At 39.8% G+C, this 20,939-nt stretch overlaps 1 protein-coding gene across 10 annotated transcripts in view; it reads left to right on the top strand.

Moving 5' to 3' along the window:
* IPCEF1 (interaction protein for cytohesin exchange factors 1) overlaps positions 1-20,080 on the top strand; it is an 85,285-nt gene extending 65,205 nt beyond the window's left edge. For 8 of the 10 annotated variants that reach the window (XM_087774163.1, XM_087774166.1, XM_087774161.1 and 5 more), the window contains 3 exons: positions 2,798-3,167; positions 12,338-12,528; positions 16,046-20,080. In XM_087774163.1, coding sequence (XP_087630289.1) covers positions 2,798-3,167; positions 12,338-12,528; positions 16,046-16,246 — 762 coding nt within the window. In that variant the 3' untranslated portion in view covers positions 16,247-20,080. The remainder of the gene's footprint in view (positions 1-2,797; positions 3,168-12,337; positions 12,529-16,045) is intronic. The other 2 variants (XM_087774170.1, XM_087774164.1) reach the window with 2 other exon arrangements.
* The last annotated feature ends 859 nt before the right edge of the window (positions 20,081-20,939 follow it).

Raw genomic sequence — 20,939 nt, 5'->3', positions numbered from 1 at the left:
GCTGTTCTGTTCTCTGCTGACCCAGACCATTTTGAAACTTGAAAAGGAAAAAAGTAGTGATCATGAGCTTTCTGTGTTTATGCATGCTTTTGGGTACTCTGGAAGAAAAAAACAAGAGAGGAACAAGTAAATTTTAACATCTGTAGGACAAAAGTTAAACTGACCATCTCCATTAATTTCTCCACATGTGAATGGATTTACAGTTCAAGAACCAGCAGCTATGTTGAGACAATAGATTGCAGCAGTCCCAAAAGAGCAGTTGAGGTGTTTCATGGTGATAATTTTTCTCTAAATAATGCCTAGAGACTCATTGATCTCCAGTGGAATCCTTGTGATCTGCTGGCTCAAGCATCTGCTTTTTAAAATATCCCTAAATGGAGATTTATTATTACATGGATGATTGCAAAATTTCCAAAGGAACCACTTGAGTAAGTTAGGTAAACATTTGTCATACCAAAGGAAAAAAAAACCAAAACACATATGTAGAGAAAGAGAAACACATTCTGGCAGCCATCTTTATTCTCACCCACATTTTTTTATTTAACACACAATGAAAGTGAAAACAAAAATATATTCCACTCAGTGAGGCACAGTTTTAATATCAATGGCACTTTCTTTTGCATGGACAAATGCCAGAAAAATAGAGGTGAGATCTAACATCTTCCTTTTCTGTCCTTGAACAATTGAAATCAGACCATCCACACCATGTGAGCAAGAGCTTTTACTGCTCAGTTGTTCTGCTTGGCTGTACAAATGCTTCAACAGTTTGTCTTTGCAATAGGAACTCTTAGATTAAATGCTTCAGGTCACCTCTGTTCTCAAGAGCGTTTTTATCACTCATATGTGTAGTTTATGACAGCATCTCCTTGTCCTTTGCTTTAGGGTGCATTTGTGAAGGTTTCGTTTTTAAAAACAAAAATGCACCTGAAACACAATGTTGTACTTCTCGTAATAGGAATGTAAATTAAGTCTGGTCCCGCAGTGTTTGGGACTGTCTTGGAGGAATGGCTTTGAAAATTTACAAAAGTGAAGGAAGTGCTACAAACAAATGGTGACCCACAATCTGGTATCGGTCCTCCTCATCTTCTGAATTGATTAGTAGCTACATGATACAGCTAGATCAGAAGCACAGGAAGGCAAATCTACTTTACTTTTTGTAATGTAAAAAGGAAGTAATATACATTACAGCAACACTGAATTGCAGAATTTTATTTATCCTAATCCAAAAAAAGTCATTCTTGGTTTGGTTTATGTGAATACATCTTATTTCTAGTTATTAATAAGTATTCCAGGCTGGTGCCTTTATTGTGTTTGCAGCTTGTCTGGGTTTCCCTAGCAACACCTTCTCAGTAATTTTCAGTACTTTCCGTTTAGTTATAATCTGTTTTAATCCTTACACAGATCTATTCTACATATGTATTGAGAACATAAACTTGCCAGAATTGTGGTCCATCAAGTCTTGTATTCTGATTCTGGCATTGACCAGTAGCAGATGATTTGCAGGAGGAGTAAATTTCTGCAGTAGCAGATACAAGAAATCTGGCTTTCATATCATGATGATCTCGTCACAATTTCTGATATTTTCTGCTAAGAGCTTCGTCATAAGGATTTGTCTCCCCTTGTCTTCCATTACTTTATTTATTACTGTCAATTAATCCTCTTCTGGGTATTCGTATGTATACTTGTGTGTTTGTGTATGTATTACTTCTATATTTGACTCTCTTGGCTCATCTTTTCAGTGGTGTTTGGTGGCTAAGAAGCAGACTAGTGTTAGTTCTTCTTGTGTGAGTTGCTTTTGGTGACCAGATAACAGTACAACTCAGTCAATGTAAATGCCTACAGTAGACAAAGACTTAGGCATCTATTTGCTAGTCTGGGAAGCTAAATACTTTTCAAAACTCTGTTCTTTCTCTCAACTCTTCTTTACATGGAATTGTGCATCTATCATACCCTCTTTCATTCAACTCCTAGCTCCTTAATGATGACAGATGTCTCTGAGACCTCTCTGGCTGTATGTGCTCTTGTTGAAGCAGGGTGACAAGTACAGTATGGAGGGTCCTAGGATGTCTTAATGTTTTCTGATGTGTTTCTAGTGAAGCTTGGCTCCCTTTCCAGATTCATGTGCTGAAGGACGAATCTTAACAGGTGAACGAGCAGCACAAATCTTGTACCATTGCTCTTTTCTTGCCTTCTGCCCCCTGGCTGTCTGTTTTTTCTTTCTGCCATTAACTTGCTGTCATATTACCCATCAGCCTTCCTGCCTTGGTGAATGGTTAGTCCCTTGAATGGACCAGGTAAAATGGCTTTGTGTGCTGAGAATGCCAAGGTACTTCAGTGCTTGGGCCCATTTCTGTCCATAGTTATGACATTAGTGGATTTATGGAGTGCTTCAAGACAACTTCATGTTCAATGGCTAATTCAGAGTTTCTCTTCTGCACTCTTTATTAGACCAATAAAGTGAAGACAAAGTAAAGAGTGAATGTGAGTGTGAGACCTAGCATGGAAGGCTACATTCAACACAATATTTTTTCTCGATCTTTTGTTTCTAGGAATTGTCAGGTTTTTATCTGTTTTACCTCTGGCCTCCTTGTGGCTTAGCTTCTGAAGTTACAGCTCTGTAGGAGATTGGCTGCCATACCTAAAGCTTGTTTGGATCAATAATTAGTCAGATTACATGAATTTTTGGTCAGTTAAGATTTCAGCTGCATATATATAATGTGTAAAGCCTAGGAACAGGAACAACTTGGAAATATTTTTTCTTTTTTCTTCCCCCTGCTCCCCATTTGTTTCTGGAAAGCAGGATCAGCAGAAGTCTTCTTTCACCTCGACTCTGTCCAGTGAAGCATCTTGTTCTCTCTCCTCTTCTGAAAGCACTTTCAACTCCCAAGAGTCGTCGTCTTCCTTGACGTCCAAAGTGGTTTATTCCGAGAGGCAGTCGTGGCTTGACCTAGTTAACAGCTTTGCGACAGAAGAAGGTGATCAGCCTTTAACTTTCTGTGTACAGATTCACTCTGATGAGCCGCCAGAAGTAGACTGTGGAGAAGCGGCAGAAAGCCAGGAGGTCCAGCTTTCCAAACCCAGTGGTGGATCCCAAAACTCTTTTTTAGGTCCGGATACACATTGTCTAGCTGTGCCAGATGCAACAGGACAGAGATCACTAGCCAAAGGTGAGCTAATGAGAGAGGAGATTTTTGTCTGCAGTCATACAATGTTGGGAGTTCAGGGGTTTTCCTCAACTTCCTTTCCCCTTCCTTCCTTTATGTTCTTCGCTGAAGAGTTTTCCAGGGGCACGTAATTTATAACAAACATTTGGTTTATTGTGCATTAAATATATAACCTAGTATCTAATTGGTAAGTACCTTTACAGCTTTCCTCAAATTTGTTAATATTGTTAATATATGTTAAGATCATAGCCTCTGTATAAAATCCTAACATAGACATATATTATTAGCTTGCTTTATTTCAGTACAGCTGTCTTTTTGATTAGTTAGGATTGAATAAAAATTTTAAGAAAGTGTGTCACTGAACTGACACCCTAATCAAAATGATATATGTAGGAAGTGGTGAACATGGGGTTAGGTCAATCCAATTTTAAAAATAAAAGCAGTTGCATTTACTTCCAGTATGTATTCCCTATTTGTTTCATGGAGCTTCATTGTAATCAAGGGGAAACAACTGCAATCCTGAATCAGAAAGTCTATTAAGAGTGGATTTTGTTTAAGCAAATGGGTATCTCCATAGGTATCTTCCTACCGAAATGTACTGCTAAATTAAAAAGGTGGCACAGTTCCAGAATTTGGTCATTGTTACTATTAATAACTCTCCTACCATAGCGAGGCAATGTGTCTTGCCTTTTGAGCAAAGCTGCTTCTTCCTACACTAAAAGCAGTTGAACCATAAGAGGCGTTTCTGGCATACAACATGCTGAAATGAGAAGATACTCAGCATGCTGCCTAGAGAGGTGATACATAAGGAAGGAATGATGTTCTTGTGCATTGGCTCTACCCGTGATTCGAAATCATAAAGATTTGAAGTGAGTACTTTGCTGAAAGAGCAGTGTTGTCTCAGAACAATGCAAAACAAAGCTGCATCCGAAAGCTTAGGCTGAAGGTAGTGCAAAGATGGAAAGAAACAGCACTGGACTCATTGGGAACTTAGGGTATTTGTAGGTGAACTGGGCACTGAGAGCTGAATCACAGAAATGATAGTAGAAGGCACATTAGTTACATTGTCAGTGTCCCAAATGTTTTACAGATATCAACAGTTAGCACCTGTTTAGTTTGTGATATGTTTTTCTGATTTTACAAAAAAAAAAAAAAAAACAAAACGGAAATTGAGCAAAGTACAGATTTTAACAAAAGTGAAAATTAATTTCAGTGAGTATTTTGCACTCAGTTTCATTATCCATCTTCTAGGCTGCTCTCCTAGAGACTTCTGTAGCAATGAAGATCAGTAAGAATTAAAACTGAGAGTGAGCACATGTAGTATTTCTATGTGGCGGAAAAGAGTGGATGTTTTGAGAGTTCCTGTAGAATCTAATTCCCATAAGCTCTGGCACTGCAAGTAGTGAAATGGCTGGGGCTGGCAGAAATGGGGTCCCTAATTAAAATGTCACAAAGATGTAGTAAATGCACTGCCTTTTGTAATTTGACCAAGTAATGCCTTTGGGAAACATTATTAGGTACATTCAGGTGGATTGTTGGAGTGTAGGCCATATACGGCATGGTGCCTTATAGATACCTTGGAGCAAGATTCAGCGATTGCTCTTCAGAAATCTAAACTTTTGCTTAGAATATGTTATTCTGGTATTGTCAGCAATCCTGCAATAATGCATGGGTTAATGCTTTCCATCATAACGTAAGGGTGACAAGTACTTTTATGGATGGTCATAGAATTAGCATGACATGTTCATAATCATTTAAAGCACAGTTTGGCAGACTCAGTAATACTTACCAATAAAAATTGGATTAAAATGTAAATCAAAGCACATTTTGGTATCTTCCGGCCATTTGCAAGGTGGCTTAATTTTCCCAAATATATTCCTGGAGAAATGAATTCTTCCATTGCTCACTGCTTAGCTGATGGCCAACCCTGACCGCAGAACACTTCCATTCTAACCACACTGGTGATCTCTGATGGAATTCCAGAAATAGATCATTTCAATGAGTCGGTCACTATGGAAACTGTACAACCTCCCTAGTTACTGTCTGCATCATAACTCATTGTTGAGCAAGTAAGACGTATGCCATACATGCGTTTTTCTTTCCTTTATCAGTCTGCATAGTATGAGGATGAGATGGAGAGTGTCGGTGTGTGGGGTTGTCCCCCCCACCCCTTGCAATGGCCACTGAAAAAATAAATAATTTGCAAGGAGATTAGTTAAGCTACTTCAGTTTGAGAATGAGGAGGAAAAAAGGATTAATATAAAACAGTAATTCAGTTCCAAATGAAAGTTATCAAAAAGGATGCAATTCCAGTTCTGTGGCTTATCCCCCAAGAATTTCCCCCGCCAGCTAATTGATAAGGATGTACACAAATACTGTGAGATGAATCCAAATTGTGGAGTAAAAGTTAGCTGCAAAACCTCATGATTTACAATAGCTAGTAAGAACTTGTTATCTGATGCAAAACAAGAATGCATACCTCAGTGCAGTCTGTATTATTTGCATTACAACACTTCTGAATAGTGCATTTCTGACAGCTCATCGTGGTTCAGAGTAATGAGACTGCGTCCAGGAGGAGACAGGTCCGTCTTGCATCAGCATCTGTCCTGAAAGTGCATGTCCCGTGTCCGTAAAGTTGGTCTTGCTGTTATCAGAACAGCTATGTGGTCTTTGAACCCACTCCCCACAGAGCCTTAATGTGTGTCCATGCTCTCTCCTTCTCCTTGTGAGGACAGAAAAAACCTGTCACACGCTCTGCTTTGTGGCCAAAAAAAAAAAACAAACCATGAGGAATTTTTGGTTGTAGCTGATAGCAGCCTAGAGCTGAGGTGAAAGTCTTCAAGAACTGAAGAGCACTTTTGTTGGCAAAAGTCAGAAACAGAGGTGAAAGTGAGAAAAGTTGGTACCTAGAAGAAAGAAAGAGTAGCTGTGGCTTTGTAGGAAGAGCTTCTCATGAAAATACAAAAATAGTGAAGAAACCTCAGTGATGAGTTAAACAATGAAGACAAAGTTTCTTAGAGATAAATGGATGAATCTCTGGAAGAGAAACTACAGATTCAAATAAATGATCATGGATTTTATTTCAATGAAAATTATTTAATGAAATCTGCTAAGGAACTGTAAGTGGCTGGTGCAAGGAGCTGTACCATATGATATTTCTAACGACCTTTCCAGCCACTTTTAGTGGTGTTATGACCATTCTCAGCCTTAATTCTCAGCGTCGATTACTGGGGAGTGGTTACATACCAGAGGGTAATACAAAGGTACAAAAAAGGAGAGTTTAACAGTTCTCTCTTTTGAAAGATCAGCATTATGTTTCCATTTACCTTGAGGGAATATTTAATACTTCCATGTTGCAGCTTGCTACATGCACAATGACAAAGGATTCAAAGCTGTCTGTGTCACAAAGAAACTGAAAGGTAAACAAAACCGGTTGAGAATACAAACAACTATCTGACTACGTGCTCTATATGCAGAAGCTGGCCTTGCCCTGTCTGGGATGACACACTCTGCAGTCAAACTCAACCCTTCGTATTTCTTCTGGCAATGGCTGGAACAAACAGTATCTGACTATGACCCACCACCACAATCATCAAAAACTATGCCAACAAAAGGAAGCTGCAGAAACTGAGAGGTTACTATAAGAACACAGGAATATGTGTCTGTATTTAACTAGGGATCTTCTACTGTAGCAATAACATCCTTCTTCCTTGCATTTTTTGAGGGTTTTATGATCATGTGAAGTTAATGCGTCTTGGCAAGGAATTCTTATTGTACCACTTCTGGTTTATTTGTTTCACCTTAGCTCACAGTAGCTGGTAGAAGATCTGGGCCGTGCCGATATTTTGAAAAATGTGGAAAGCTTTTCACACACTGCTTGAATTTTATCTGGGTTGGTTTTGTGGGAAGGAGTTGGTTAAATAGGAGCTGGATGCAGTCAGTTCCTTCTTTTCTCAGAACTGACATCCTCTTCCCCTCTGGAGTCTGCCTGTGCCAGTAATAGCCAGAACAGATCCTCTGGTGTGCTCTGGGCCCTTTGTTCCTTCTGCAAAAGTTACAGAAAATGGCTAGATTGTGGCTGAGACTAGCCAAGAAATATGCCTATAGTGAGAACAACCATGTAGAGAAACAACTGTGTTTGAATTATTATTTTGCTACTCATCGAAAAGGCTTCAGAAATCACTGTGAAAGTTATGGCGTTACGGTTTTCTGAACACTCTGGAAGAGATACTTATTTGTGTTGTTTCCAGTTGAGTCACAGTTTGTTAAAATGGCATCCCTCACTGCTGAGTCCACTATACTGGTCAAAAGCATCTACCTGTTGGTGGTAAACATACTTTTCCTGTTATTTTCTCCCACTGTCTCCTACCTTTAGTTCTACATTTGCCAGTGAGGAGTTTGCCTAAGCTATGCCCTCCTAATTCAAATACTTCCTGTCTTTTCTGTTCTGTAATTCTGTGGAAAATGTGATTTCCTCGAGGTTTCATCGTATTCCCATTGAAAAGTCTGCTACCACTATGGAGAATGGATGGGTGTGGGGTGGTGTGTAGGGCAAAAGCGGTTTATCATTTTTCCCTGTCCTCTCCCCAGCCTGGGTCTATATGTTGTCCCACGGGCATCAAAGGTTTTGGGAGAAGCAGAAACAGGCGTGTTGGCACAGCCACAAGAACCTCATAAGAGTAGCAAAAACAGGAGGAAGAAGCAGATTTTTTTTTTTTTTCCTGGGATTAATACACAGTTGGAGAGCTGTGAGATCTCAGTTAGAGAATGCGAGAACAAGTATTTATGTTTCAGCTTACAGTTAATAAGACATATTCTGCTGAAGGTGGCTTTCCATGCAAAATGCTCTTTCTGCCAAACATTGCCAATTTTGATATCTTTACCACTGGGAAACAATCAGCTTGATTTTTCACAGCTGCTTTTTGAAAAGTTCTGGATAATTTCACTTTTGTAGGCTTAAAGAGAATTAAAGTTGAGATTTCAGGCAGGGTCCTGTATTGCTGCTGCAAGATGGGGAGTCTCAGTACCTTAATGTCTCCCACCTGTGACAAGTTGGCCGACAGGATAGGGACGCTGAAAATTGAGGAGGTGAAGAGCTGGCATGTTGAACCTCTGGCAGCTTGCTCTTGTCTATGATATCTTCTGTTAGTTAGAGGGAAATTCCAGATAAGTGGCATCAAGCCACAAAATTGTGTTTTACTTCTGAAACAGAATTTGTCAGAAGTTCTGACTTGCCTGAAATATTACTTTATTTTTCTCACCCCAACCTAGAAGGTCTTTGTCTCTTGAATGTTAAAATATCTTAGGGTGGGAATTCCCTTTTCCTCAGGTCAGCACTGGTTCTTTTCCACTTTCCTTGCTGTGGAGTCTGACAAAGTTAAAAGAGCTACACAATATTACAGAATTTTTCCAGAAGTGCTATGAAGCTTTAGCAGGCTGCGAGGCTTGTGAGTGAAGGGCATGGTGCAGGAGCCCAGGAAGACTGATCCTTCCAGTGGCATCACCCAACAGAATTGCTTATAGTTAATACTGCCAAGGGAAGGGAAAAGTGCACAAGGCACATGTTCCCCCCCCCCCCCCCCCAATTACGCTCATAAATGCACACAATATGTAATATCCTTCCACTGTTGCCATTTGTTCCTTACCACTAATCCTTCAGTAGGTCCTGAGAGAAAAATGAATGTATTTTATCTTCAGAATAGGATGTGATAAAGAAGTGCTGTAGTAGCATTTCAGTTTCCTAACTTGCATGCCTGAGAGAGAAAGTGCTTAGCTTGAAGGGTACTGGTGGAAGAGATAACTTGCAATATTGTATTTTGAAGTAATTTTGCATGTGCCTGATGTTAGCTGTGTGACCCAGCTGGAAAGATTCCCTTCAGAGGAGTGCTAGTGGGGCCCAACCTGTGCATGTTATTAAAAATTTTTACCAACAGAATATATTCATCATTGTAAGCGTCCTGAGGTTAAAGTTCAGAGTAGGGGTGGTGCATTTATCTTTGAGAGGCTGACACAGACAATCTGTTCATTTTTACACCAGTGCCTGAACTTGAGTACTATGTGCTTTTAGCATAAATTTTTACTTTGCGATGCAAAGCAAATATTTTGTAAAAATCCAGTAGTATAGTCTAGACAGCCCAGGTTTCATAGGAGGAATCCAAGTCACTGAAGCCTAAATACGGAACTGGTGAATGCCTCTGCTTCTGCTAGGGACTTGCTCATCTGCAGGTCAGTGCTCTGACTCCAGGTGCAAGTGAATTAAGCAATACCAAGTTCTGGGAAAATGTGCTGCGAATATTTGAATCTGGAGAAAAAGTTCAGTCTGTGCTTAAGGCTTGAGTCAGGTTGCTTGCTCTCTATTATCCAACCTTAATTGGATGTTTTGTGGTGAAAACAAGAAAGCAAACTATAGGTAGTGCTTTCTTCATTTACTTTTGTGGCACCAAGAGGCTTGTGAAATACCATAATGCACCATTGTTTGAGTGAGAAGAAATATGTTTTCTTATTGCAGATCACTTTACTGGTCTTATTAATTGATTGCTAGAAATAATGCCTCTCCCCCTTTCAGATTTACAGCATCAATCTAGTGTGTTCAGTGGCAGCTTCAAGCCTGCAAAATATGGGCTTTTGCTTTCTGAGCTTGGCTCAGGGGAACTCAGGACGTTGAAGGCAAAAGCCCAGATAGGTATCAGACAGTCTGGCCTCAATTTATAGAGGTTTATTGGCAGACATACTCTTTGTCAGTAGCAACAGTATCTGCTTCTATACAAAAGCACAATATTAAGATACTGTTTTGTTATTTTTAACTGTTGTGGGAGAAGTTCACTGCTCATCAGTGTAAACAAAGATGGAGACAAAAGTACTAAGTGACTCTCCCCTGGCTTTACGCCACCTGCAGGTTTCACTCACCCTTGTTTTCCAGCTGTTTCCTGAAATCCCATTTAGCCACTTCACTGTCACTCCCTTTATGCAGCCACTCTGAAGAATCTCGCACATTCCTTTCCCTCTGAAATTACTTGACCCTGATGAATCCTTTAGGGGGTGGGTGTGGTGGAAGAATAAGAAATAGGAGAGGAGTTTAAGGTTGCAATCTTGAAAGAAAGCAGGAGCTGAGTGCACATTGCTGGTCAAGTGCATTGTCTGGGAGCCTTTTGCTGGGCTTTTCTGGCTTTGGCTCCATCCTTTTCTGTGTTGAGTATTGCTGTCCTCCTTACCTTCACCCACAACTGCACAGAAGATATCAGAGTACTTAGCATGGAAGAAGAGTGTTCAGCAAGGGTGTTTTCGCATGCTTGCTGCTTTGTAACCCTTTTAGGACACTGAGGAGCATCATGAGTTAGCCTCAAAAAATATCTGCGGCAGGGATCTCATGTACCCCAGGGCTTGACTATTTTTTAAAGCTGCTGGACGGGATCAATACTTTTTTTTTTTTCTTCTTATATACTCTTTCTTGGATATCTGATAAAGGTCAATTTATCTCTCAAAGTGATACTGTGCACAGTCCTGACGGGTGTTATCTACAGGAGAGCTGAGCCCATCCTGTGCAGGAGCTGGCTAATGAAACAAACAGCTGCTTCATCCCAAGAAATTAGGCAGGAAGCTACTTATGATTACGAGCCTCATGGCATGAGCCAACAGTTTTCAGGAAATACTGCTGCCGTGTATTATGCCTTACACTTGCATTTTTTTTTATTTCCTGCAGCTTGTTAAATATACAACAGTTCTCCTTTTCCTCCTCCAGCACTGTACCAATGTTGGAAGCTATATTTAGTTCTTGTCAAGTTACAGCAGGCTTTTTATAATCACAAAGTAGTGAAAAAAAGGCCAGCAACACAGTGAAGGCAAATATTTGTAGCATATCACAAACCTTTCTTGTAACCTAAATATTTAGAAAGAACAGGGGTGTAGGAGGATGCTGTACTTTTTAAAACATGAAAAAGATAAGGAGCAGCCTCCTAAGTGTGCTGACATGTTGGAAAAGTCTTTTTGCTAGAGCATGAGTGAGCAAAAGGACTTCTTCTTTTTGTTCAGAAAATGTTTGCTGACTGAAGATGATTTAGAAAAGTCAATGGTTAACTTTTAATTAACGGAAAAAATGCCCAGCCAGTTCAACTAGCCCATGGAGGACTGCAGTTGAGAAGAACCACCACCACCATCCCCAGTGAAATAAAAATGAATGTTATCCCAGTGGATCTTGAGGGACTCATTAGTACCATGAAAACACCAACAACTTTAAGATTTTTCCTTTAGCAAACACTGAATTAGAAAAGCTTGCAGTGTGGACTGAGGGACAAGAAGCAAGTTATGCAGTCTGTTGCTGAAAATGGCCTTCTGCCAAATGCCCCTATATATGCCTGGTACCTTTTTAGTTTCTGACTATTAATTTTTTAGTTGGTTTATTCTGAAAAAATGTCTTTGCTTCAATTTTTTATCTTATTTTATGCTATTTCATTCTCAGCTGTTTGCTAGCTTTCATGTCCTCTCTGTCATGGAAGATGGTGCTGCAGGTTGGGAGCCATCAGAATAATTAAGGTGGAGATAATCGAGGCTTTGTTGTGAGGCACCACAAATTCTATGCTGCAATCTGTGAACAGCAACAGTTAACCATCAGGTGCCCCAACGGTTTCTGCTTTAATCTGTTTTCTAGGGACCTTCTTTTGGGGCCCCTGAAATATTCCTACGTTTCATTTCATTGCTCAATTTTTTTAAACTCTCGTTTCAATAATTACCAAAACCTGGTGATGAATTGGTACACCAAATAGAATTTGACCTGTGCGTTGCCAGGTAGAAATGTAATTCACTCTGCGCAGCATGTAGGGAAAAGGTCAATGGGTGTAGATGTTATCAAAGTAGTTTTCATTCAAATGTAGCATTACTGACAGTTGTTCAAAGTCTGTGATATATTTGGAGCATTAAAACAGCACTCTATCAGTGGAAATACATGCTCATATTTGTTTAGATTATGACCTGATTCTCAAAAACATTTGAGTTTGGTAGTATGTCTTTCTCATATGCATTAATACCGTATAAATTACCCTAAAAATTGCCCTTGGTTTTAACTCTAATACTGTTACTTTTTGACTTGGCTAAGTGCCTTTCTGATGGCTGTACTTAACGTTTCTGCTATCTGCTGTCATATTCATGTTCTCATACCCCATTTATTCTTTTCTTTGCAGACCAGGAAAAATGTGATGATGATGAGATGGAGCGACTTTACAAGTCATTAGAACAAGCAAGCCTGTCTCCCATTGGTGATCGTCGGCTGTCAACGAAGAAGGAGCTTAGGAAGTCATTTATCAAACGCAGCAAAAACCCCTCTATTAATGAGAAACTCCACAAAATTCGAATGCTGAACAGCACATTAAAGGTGAGGTCACAGAGCGAGCCAAGGAAAAGCCTGAGAGAAATAAACAGTTTGGATGAAAAAAGAAGCAAGCCTAGACTTCAGCCAAGCTCTAATTACATATTTACTTAAAGCCCCAGAGAATTTGGTTAAGTTTTTGAAATTGTTTTCTACTTCATTCTGAATACTGATCTGTGTTTTGTTGTTAAATTTGAACTGGACACAGAGACAATAGTTCAGAAGGGACCTTTCTTGCAGAAGTTCCAGCCCATTTGGAAAATTTAATAAAGAAAGCGTCTCTTAGTTAGCTGGAAAATTTGCAAGCTCGGCTGAATGCACTAAACAGGGGAGCCTTAAAAAAGGAAGAGCAGACAAAGTACATTGATGATAAAGGACATGAAAATGACCTTGAGCCAAAAAAAAGTTTTTCTTATGCGATTATTGGAGAATGTACAGGATGTGCCAAAGCTATTGTAAAGACCTCCTGTAACTAAAATATTTTTAATAACAAAAGCATCCTGCTTTTATGTTGGAAACATATAATGAACTGGAGGGGTGGAGGGGTTCAGAGGACGTTCCATGAAAGGGCCAGTAAATCTGTCTGGAATATGGGGATTTATGAGGCTGTTTACTCACCAGCATAAAGTGTCATGGGATTTCAAAGCCTGCTTCTGAATGGTACTGAGGGAAACAGAAAGCTTAACCATAACATTTAAATTGTAAGGAGAAGAAAGAATAAATGCAAACCTGGGGCTTCACTTATTCCTTTTTGTATGCATTAGAACCAGGAACTGAGTATTTTGTTTCAAGTTCGTGTATTTGGCTTCACGCATTGTATGCTGGCGAAATGCATGAAAAACTTCTCCTAGCAGCACAGTCATTGATTTGATTATTAGTTGCAACGGGAGGCTTGGCTGTGGCACCCCGGCCTGTGTTAAACTTCCTGAAGATGCAGTTGAAAAGACAAGGGGGAATATAGGCATTATCCCTGTTGTAGGACTTCCAGGCTCCATAGGAGACCTGGTGAAGTCTCCTCAGTATCAGAGTCTTCAGTGACATGGTACTGACTGTAGCAGTATTCATCTGCACCAGCAATAACGTGAGCCCATCATATAACAGAAAGTTAGTTTAAAAAGTATGCTTATTTTATGCAACAGAAAACAAAAATATAGAAACAAACTGTAAAGGTTTCCCCAACAGGAGCCTCCCTAATAAATCTAAGAACCAGTTAGTACAAAATGGAGTTGTATCTTGTGGGACAATCAATTTCATTAGTGTGGAGCTGAATGGAAGCCTAGAAGCCTTACTGCCAGACATGAGCGAGGAGGACAGCTTTGCACTGATTTAGCATGGGAGTATTGTATAAGTTGTGATTAGCAGTGTTTATAACCTTAGGCTTGTCTAACACTTGCATTTAATATGGAAAAATCATTTTCTGAAGTGTTCATAATGTAGAAAATGTGTTGATCTTTTTTTGCTTTCTTCAAACTAAGAAATTGGAGTATTGACAAGACAAATATAGCACAGACATTTTCTCACAGACACAAACAGAATTCTATACACAGCAGTGTTACCCTGTCTGAAAGGCAAATGCCTGCAGTGGGAAAGTGCCATATTCTTTGCATCAGTGGGATTATATGCCTTTAAAGTCAATTGTCTTAACATATAACATGGGACATGAGATAATTGGAAATGATCTATTGGAAATTTAAAAATCAGAAAGGTTTTGCATCTGATCCATATTTACTCTGCTTTAATTAAGACCCTGTTAGTTTGAGACAAGTAATTTATGCAAGATTCAGTGCCATTTTAATTTTGGACTTTTGACTCCACATCTTTAACAACAGATTAATGTTGCTGCCACAATATATCATTAAGAAAACATGCTTTGGATAGTTTGGAAGAGAGTGAAGCTTGTGCAAATGCATCACAGGCTTAACAAATGTGGGAAATAATTTAGCACTACAGAAAAATTCCATGGCATGGCTTTTTGCCACCAATTTTGTCCACTGGAAATACCCTTCTCTCCCTTCTACATCCCTATCTCCTCTTCTTCTCTTAGGCTAACTGCGAATATCTCTGCATCTATGCCAGAAGCCCTCTTATAAGGGCTGGTGCTAGGTCTTGAGGGTAGGACCTGTGTAAATCAACAGTGGAACAAGTTTTTGTGTTTCAAAAGTGGCTCAGGCATCACAGGGATTAGAGTAGTTGATAGTTCATTAGAGTAGTAGTGGGACATGGATGCATGAGCATACTATTGCTACTATCAAGAAGTGTCGTGAATGTGCGGGAGCATTTTCAAGGTGTTTTCAAGGCAGCCACTAGCACAGAGTGTCCTCAGGTGTGATGAAACTGGTGGCAGCAGGAGAAGATGGTGAGAACTATTCCATTGCTTTCACACACAGACTGGGGGGTACGGAGCTAGGCAAAAGCAGTAAAGGTTTGTTACTGCAGCATGGTGCCTCCATTAATTGTAGCTGCTAACTAGGACATCTCTATCCTGTGATCCACTGCATGGATAGGCAATAAGGGCTAAAAAAGCAAAGTGATTCGTTGAGTCTGAAAATGTGAGGACATCAATAAATACAAATACCTGAAAGGAGGGTGTAAAGAAGACAGACCCAGGCTCTTCTCAGTGGTGCCCAGTGGCAGGACCAGAGGCAATGGGCACAAACTGAAACATAGGAGGTTCCCTCTGGACATCAGGAAACGCTTTTTTACTGTGAGGGTGACTGAGCACTGGCACAGGTTGCACAGAGAGGCTGTGGAGTCTCTCTCCTTGGAGATATTCAAAAGCCATCTGGTGCAGGGCAGCCTACTCTAGGAGTCCCTGCTTGAGGAAGGGGGTTGGACCAGATGACCTCCAGAGGTACCTTCCAAACTCAACCATTCTGTGATTCTGTGACATAAAGGGTCTCAGTCTCCCTATATCACTGACTGTTCATGTCTTACGATTGAACCACAGTGCCTGCAATATATGGTCTGACCTGCTCTTGTCTAAAAGTAGAGACCAGATTTGTTAGTAGTAGCTGGCGGTAGATGTATTAGCAGCCACATGTGCTCTAGCCACCCATAAACTCTACTGCCAGTGCATGGATTATATAAAAAATTATTTTCTGTCTAGCTCCCAGAGAAGAGACATATATAACGTGGCCAGGGAATAAGTATTTTTTGAGAAAGTTGGAATTGGGGGGAATTACAGAAATAAATGCTGTTGTGTCTAGTTTCATGCAAGTACTAACTTGTGAAACAGCATAACAATGTCTAATTTTCACGTGAATCATCTCTCATGAAGTTTTGCTAAGAATCCTATAAAAGAAAAAATCTACATGAAATCATAATCTTGCCTTCAACTGGGATGAATTTCTGCTGTGGGCTTAACTTTGATAATCTGTGTTCTAAAAATGGGAACAAGTTGCCAGGAGGACGGATAATTGGCCATCTCCTTGTGACAGGGTTCTCTAATGTTCCCAGAGTGTTTTTGTTACGGACAATGAGCTTGACAGCTTCTGTAGGAAATAACCACTTGTTCTCTTCCTAGTGTAAGGAACATGACCTGGCCACAATTAACCAGTTGCTAGAGGACCCAAAGTTGACGGCAATGAAGTACAGAGAGTGGAGGAACACAAACATCATGCTGGTCCAAGATATCTATCAGCAGCAGGAGGTCCAGGACGTGTCCACAGAGAATAGCGAAGAGCAAGAGATGACTCCACAGCCTATTGCTGAAAGTGCTATCTGAGGCCATGGTTGGATGGTTCATGGCAAAATTTTTCCCCACGGGTCTTCACGTACAGGCACTTTAAAATACTGCATTTTGAGGTTTGTTTTTTCCAAGTGTTCTTCAAAAGGAAACCAACCCCTTCTCCAAAGGTTTAATTCCTCTTGCAAAACTTATTTCATGTCAAAAGGGTCAATCCCCCAAATTAAAAAAGCATGCCTGAACCTGGGTTGCATACCTAAGACGACTATTTTATGAAACAGCAAAGAAATGGTTTTCCATCTTGGGAGAAGTAAATGAATTATGTCCAACTCCTGGAAGTCACAGAACTGTATCATATGAATTGTATAAATGTGAGATCCTTGGGGTTGTTTTAACCACGTAACTTACTGTTAAAGGAAGTCACAACAAAGCCAGCAGGATGTAGTCTACGCTCTACCTTTTTACCCTGTAAGGTAACCTGATGTATGCATTTTCATCTCTACATTCATTCACTTTCACTGCTCTACCAGACTGAGACAAATGGAATAGTAATTATGCATGAGTTTATATTACAGACTGCTGTCAGGCACCCGGTTTGTGCTCTGCCTGATGTTTTATGAGTTTCAAATTTATTTATGGACTAGACCAAGTTACTGTCTTTCTACATGAAGAAGAGAAGGTCTCTCAGTGTTTGCTAACATGTAATTTACTCTTCAGAGAGGCTGTTATTGCTTCAACAAGTTTCAACTTTTCTTATGGACTTGGCAGAATTCCTTGGAAGATTATTTTCTTCTTTCTTATTTTTGACAATTGTGAATATACAAGGTACAAGTTCATCCCAGATTCCTACTTAGGAAGGTGATCAAGTTCACAAGGCAGAAGCTAAACAATTGAATTCCTGATGTGGACCTGAAAGTGTAAAACATAGTTGCAAATATTTTTGTAAATATATGTCATTTTATGGCTTATATGAATGTGACTATGTACTGTGTATATATGTTTTATTTATATATTTATATATGCTGAATTTCCTAATGTAGATAGGCACACATGGACCAGACCCACCCAGATGAGAGCGCTTACAGGTTTACTTGAAATGCCTCTTTGTTTTTTATGCCATTATGAATCACAGTAATGGCTCTACAACTGAGACTACCCTGGGGCATCTGCTGTAACTTCTTCTTCTGTCTTTCTAGCTTTGAGTTTTAGATGAAGAAAATCTGTACAATTTAGGGCAGGAAAATAAGTTTTCTAGAAAGTTTCAGGATTTTCCTTTGGGCAAACAAAAATAAGTGTGTTAAGAGGTTTTGCTGCAGGATCATAACTTTTTGGCTTCGTTGTCCTCAGTACAAGGTTTGGGTTTTTTGCCTTCCCACCTTCTGCATGTGTACAAGTATAAGGAACTTTGCAGAGCACTGAGTTTTGAAAAGCAGGAATTAGCCCACCATTCTCTAATTAATGCCACTGCAGGAACTGTTGCAATCTGCACTTCTGTTGGCTATTTCGAAAAGATATTCTTTGTCATTAGTTTTCAACACAGCTTACCTTTTAAAGCAAAATACACTATACAGATGCAGCCATATTCACCTGCCTTTATACATTGAATGTTTTATCATAGCTTGACTGAGGAAACAAAACTTAATAGTGTTAGTGGGAACATGTGAAATCTTTTCCACCTGTGTAGTGATAAGTCTGACTGTTGATATTGCATTTTTAACACTTATCAGCTTTCCTTTTAAAATAGAGACATTGAATTATGTCCCAATGCATCCAAAAATGGCAGTTAAGGCTGTGCTGAGTGTGAGAACTGAGGAGCAGATGGTAAGCTACAAGAAAGGGGAAACAGAAGGAAGAATGTAGGCTCCTTTGACACAAGCTTTAATGGGAGAGGGTCAGGGGAAATGGGGGCTGGTTGAATGCAGAAGCAGGGCTATGCTTGGGATAGCCTTATTGCCTCAGGTATAAAAGGGTTTAGGAGTGTGAGGGTAAGGGCTGATACTGGGTCAAGACTTAATAACTGGGGCTAGTCTGCTGATGGGGAGCAAATGTTAGCTGAGACCTGCAAGTGGGTGACAATGACTAAATGGGGAAGCAGACACAAAACTCAGGTTGGTAAAAAGCTATTGTTTTCAGGAAATTGTCATATAAGCGGTGATTTCATCACTTCACTAATTCTAACTAGAAGTTGATAGAAATTAAGCAAGCTCAATACCTGTTGCAATTTGGCTCAGAGTAATCACTTCCTAAAAATTGAGCCCATTTTAAGGTTTTTTTATCTTTCACTATTCCCAGAAGACCCTCTGGACAGTGGACGTCTGTGAGTGTTCTGCTCCTGAATGAAATTCTTCGAAGCAAATGCATAGGTGGGAGAGGGATAGCCCCTGAATTTGACATGATGTCAATTAACCGCTGAGCACACACTGAAAGTTAGGAACGTAGGGATTAATCCGCTTGGTCCATCTCAATTTTAACTACTTGATGCTAAATAATTAATAAATAATGGAGGTCAAATTGAATGTACACTTCAGATTTCCTCTTGCGGGTGTAGATCATTCAGTTTCTCATGAAACAAAGCAAGCAAACACCGTTTTTCTTCAAAAGCATCGTCACTTATATCTTAAAAACAAGCATGAGCTTAAGTGGCCTGTCAAACTGAGCCAGACTAGTCAGTGCCTTGCAATTCTGAGCAAAGTCCTAGTCAACTCCGTTTGCTGAAGCAGATTTGCACTATACAAAGGAAAGCACTATGTGGCCTGCGCAGGCTGTGTTGGCTCTTTTCACACTGTGCTTGTATAAGCGTATACAAAACAGGTTTCCCAAATATAGACACACAAATGTCCTCAAACTGCCTAAACTCTGCTATTGGTTTTGATGAAATTAGATAGCCTAAAATAGCTTTTAAATTACTCTTTTTCAGATGGTCAGTAGATACTTATTGTTGAACTATTGAGTTTTTGAAAACCTGCTGAGGATGGGCTGTATCATCCTCTTTGAAAAGAACAGAATATTCTTGAATGGGGTTACTTTAATGCCATTGTTATTTTAACAAATTTCTGTGTGTTCAAGAAAGCAAATGTATGAGTTTAATGCAAGTGCAGTTCTAGGAGTCTATTTCCACTCTCTTCTGCTACTATTTAAACCCAAAACAAATGGAAAGTGTGGGAAATGTGAAGTGAAAATTGTAGTAAAACAAGATTCAATTAGCAATGCTGGAAAATAATGTGACAGTTTTGACCTGGTGCTGGATTCATCACAAGGGGCTGCGCAGCAATGTGAAAGTCACCGTGGGAGAAAGAAGCGTGCAGAAGCCGACAGCTACAACTAGTGGATGCAGCAGGGAGCCACCTCGGCAGGAGAAACTTGGACAACTCTGTGCTCTGTTCAGTGATACTTAGGGTAACAGTATCTGTTGGTTTGAATTTGGAAGGCCTGCACTATTGACTCATAGTGTAGGGAAACTGTGCATCCCTAGTGAATGTCCAAAAGTCTTTAACCATCTGCCTCATGGGACTTGTTTCATGTACTTTTTCAGGAGAAAGTGTGTGTGCATGGGTGTGTGCACATGCACACTTACTCCTTTGTCAGTAAAGCCTTTTGGTATTGGTGCAGTAAGTCCAGCTACAGAGATTTTGGAGTAACTAATGACAATATCTAATTTCTGCAGCCTGTCTCTGGTGGCTTTTCTGGAAATCAAATCTCTCTGTTTTGTTGGTGTAGATTTCACAAGCTACCAGAATGAGGTGGGATCACTTTTCCTTTCCTAAGATGGGAGAAGTTTCATGTGAGGACTGTGAATCATTTCTGCATCTAGTTCTGATGATTTACTCAATACTGGGTTTCACGTGAAACAGGAGTAAACAGGAATAAATAATATGCTACAGCCTTTTTTTTTTTTTTTCCAAATAATTTTCGTTTTGGAGGAAACCTTCTTATTGAGAGAAAAGGCTCTTTGGGACAGCCAAGGAGGGAGGGGAAGAAACGAGGCGGTATTTGATTTAAAACTATGTAGAATTTCAGAATTTAAAATTATTACTAACTAGGAAAAATTATGAGCATGCTGCATCTATTGTGTGAACCTGTAAGATTACATGTCTCCTACAGATTTAATACAAAACCTTGTATTTTTTGACTCTTAAAGTAGCAACGGAGTCCATGTAAGCATACTTCTATGTGAGGAACTCCATGTATTGTGGTGGAAGTTTGGGGTTTGGGATTTTTTTTGTTGTTTTGCTTGTTTGGTGGTACAAAAGTGACCAATTGCAATGAGGGCCTAGGCTTACTTCATTTATGAGACATGTGTTTCTGTTAACAGGAAGCCAAAGTGGTTTTCTTGTAGTAGTAGAGCCAAAGTGGTATTTCCTGTTTTGTGTGGGGCATTTCAAAGCAGCAGACATTTTAAGATGTCAGTCAGCATTTCCTTGATGGCTTGAAGATTTATCCCGTTTTGGTCTGCTTCAAGCTGCCACATTCTTGCACTGGCTTCATTATTAAGTAAAACAAAAACTGAGGTGAAAAAAGGAAAAGGAAAAGCAGAACAGAAAAGCTCTGAGCTAAGATGAGGCTGAAATTCTTGTCTCTGTGCATGAGGGTAATGGGAGCTAAGCTTGCCAAAAGCTAGGCATTTCAACACTGAAAAAAGATTGTCAGGTGTTGAGGAGAATACTACGTTCCTTGAAATGTGCTATGGGAGATATTCCAAGACCTGTCTGCTCTGGAAAAATGAATATTTTTC

Source organism: Nipponia nippon, unplaced genomic scaffold, assembly GCF_047370975.1.
Source record: "Nipponia nippon isolate SJK-2023a ecotype South Korea unplaced genomic scaffold, ASM4737097v1 scaffold_4, whole genome shotgun sequence".
NCBI classification, from domain to species: domain Eukaryota; kingdom Metazoa; phylum Chordata; class Aves; order Pelecaniformes; family Threskiornithidae; genus Nipponia; species Nipponia nippon.
Note: the sequence above shows the minus strand (reverse complement) of the source record. Positions and strands in the feature narration are given on the sequence as shown.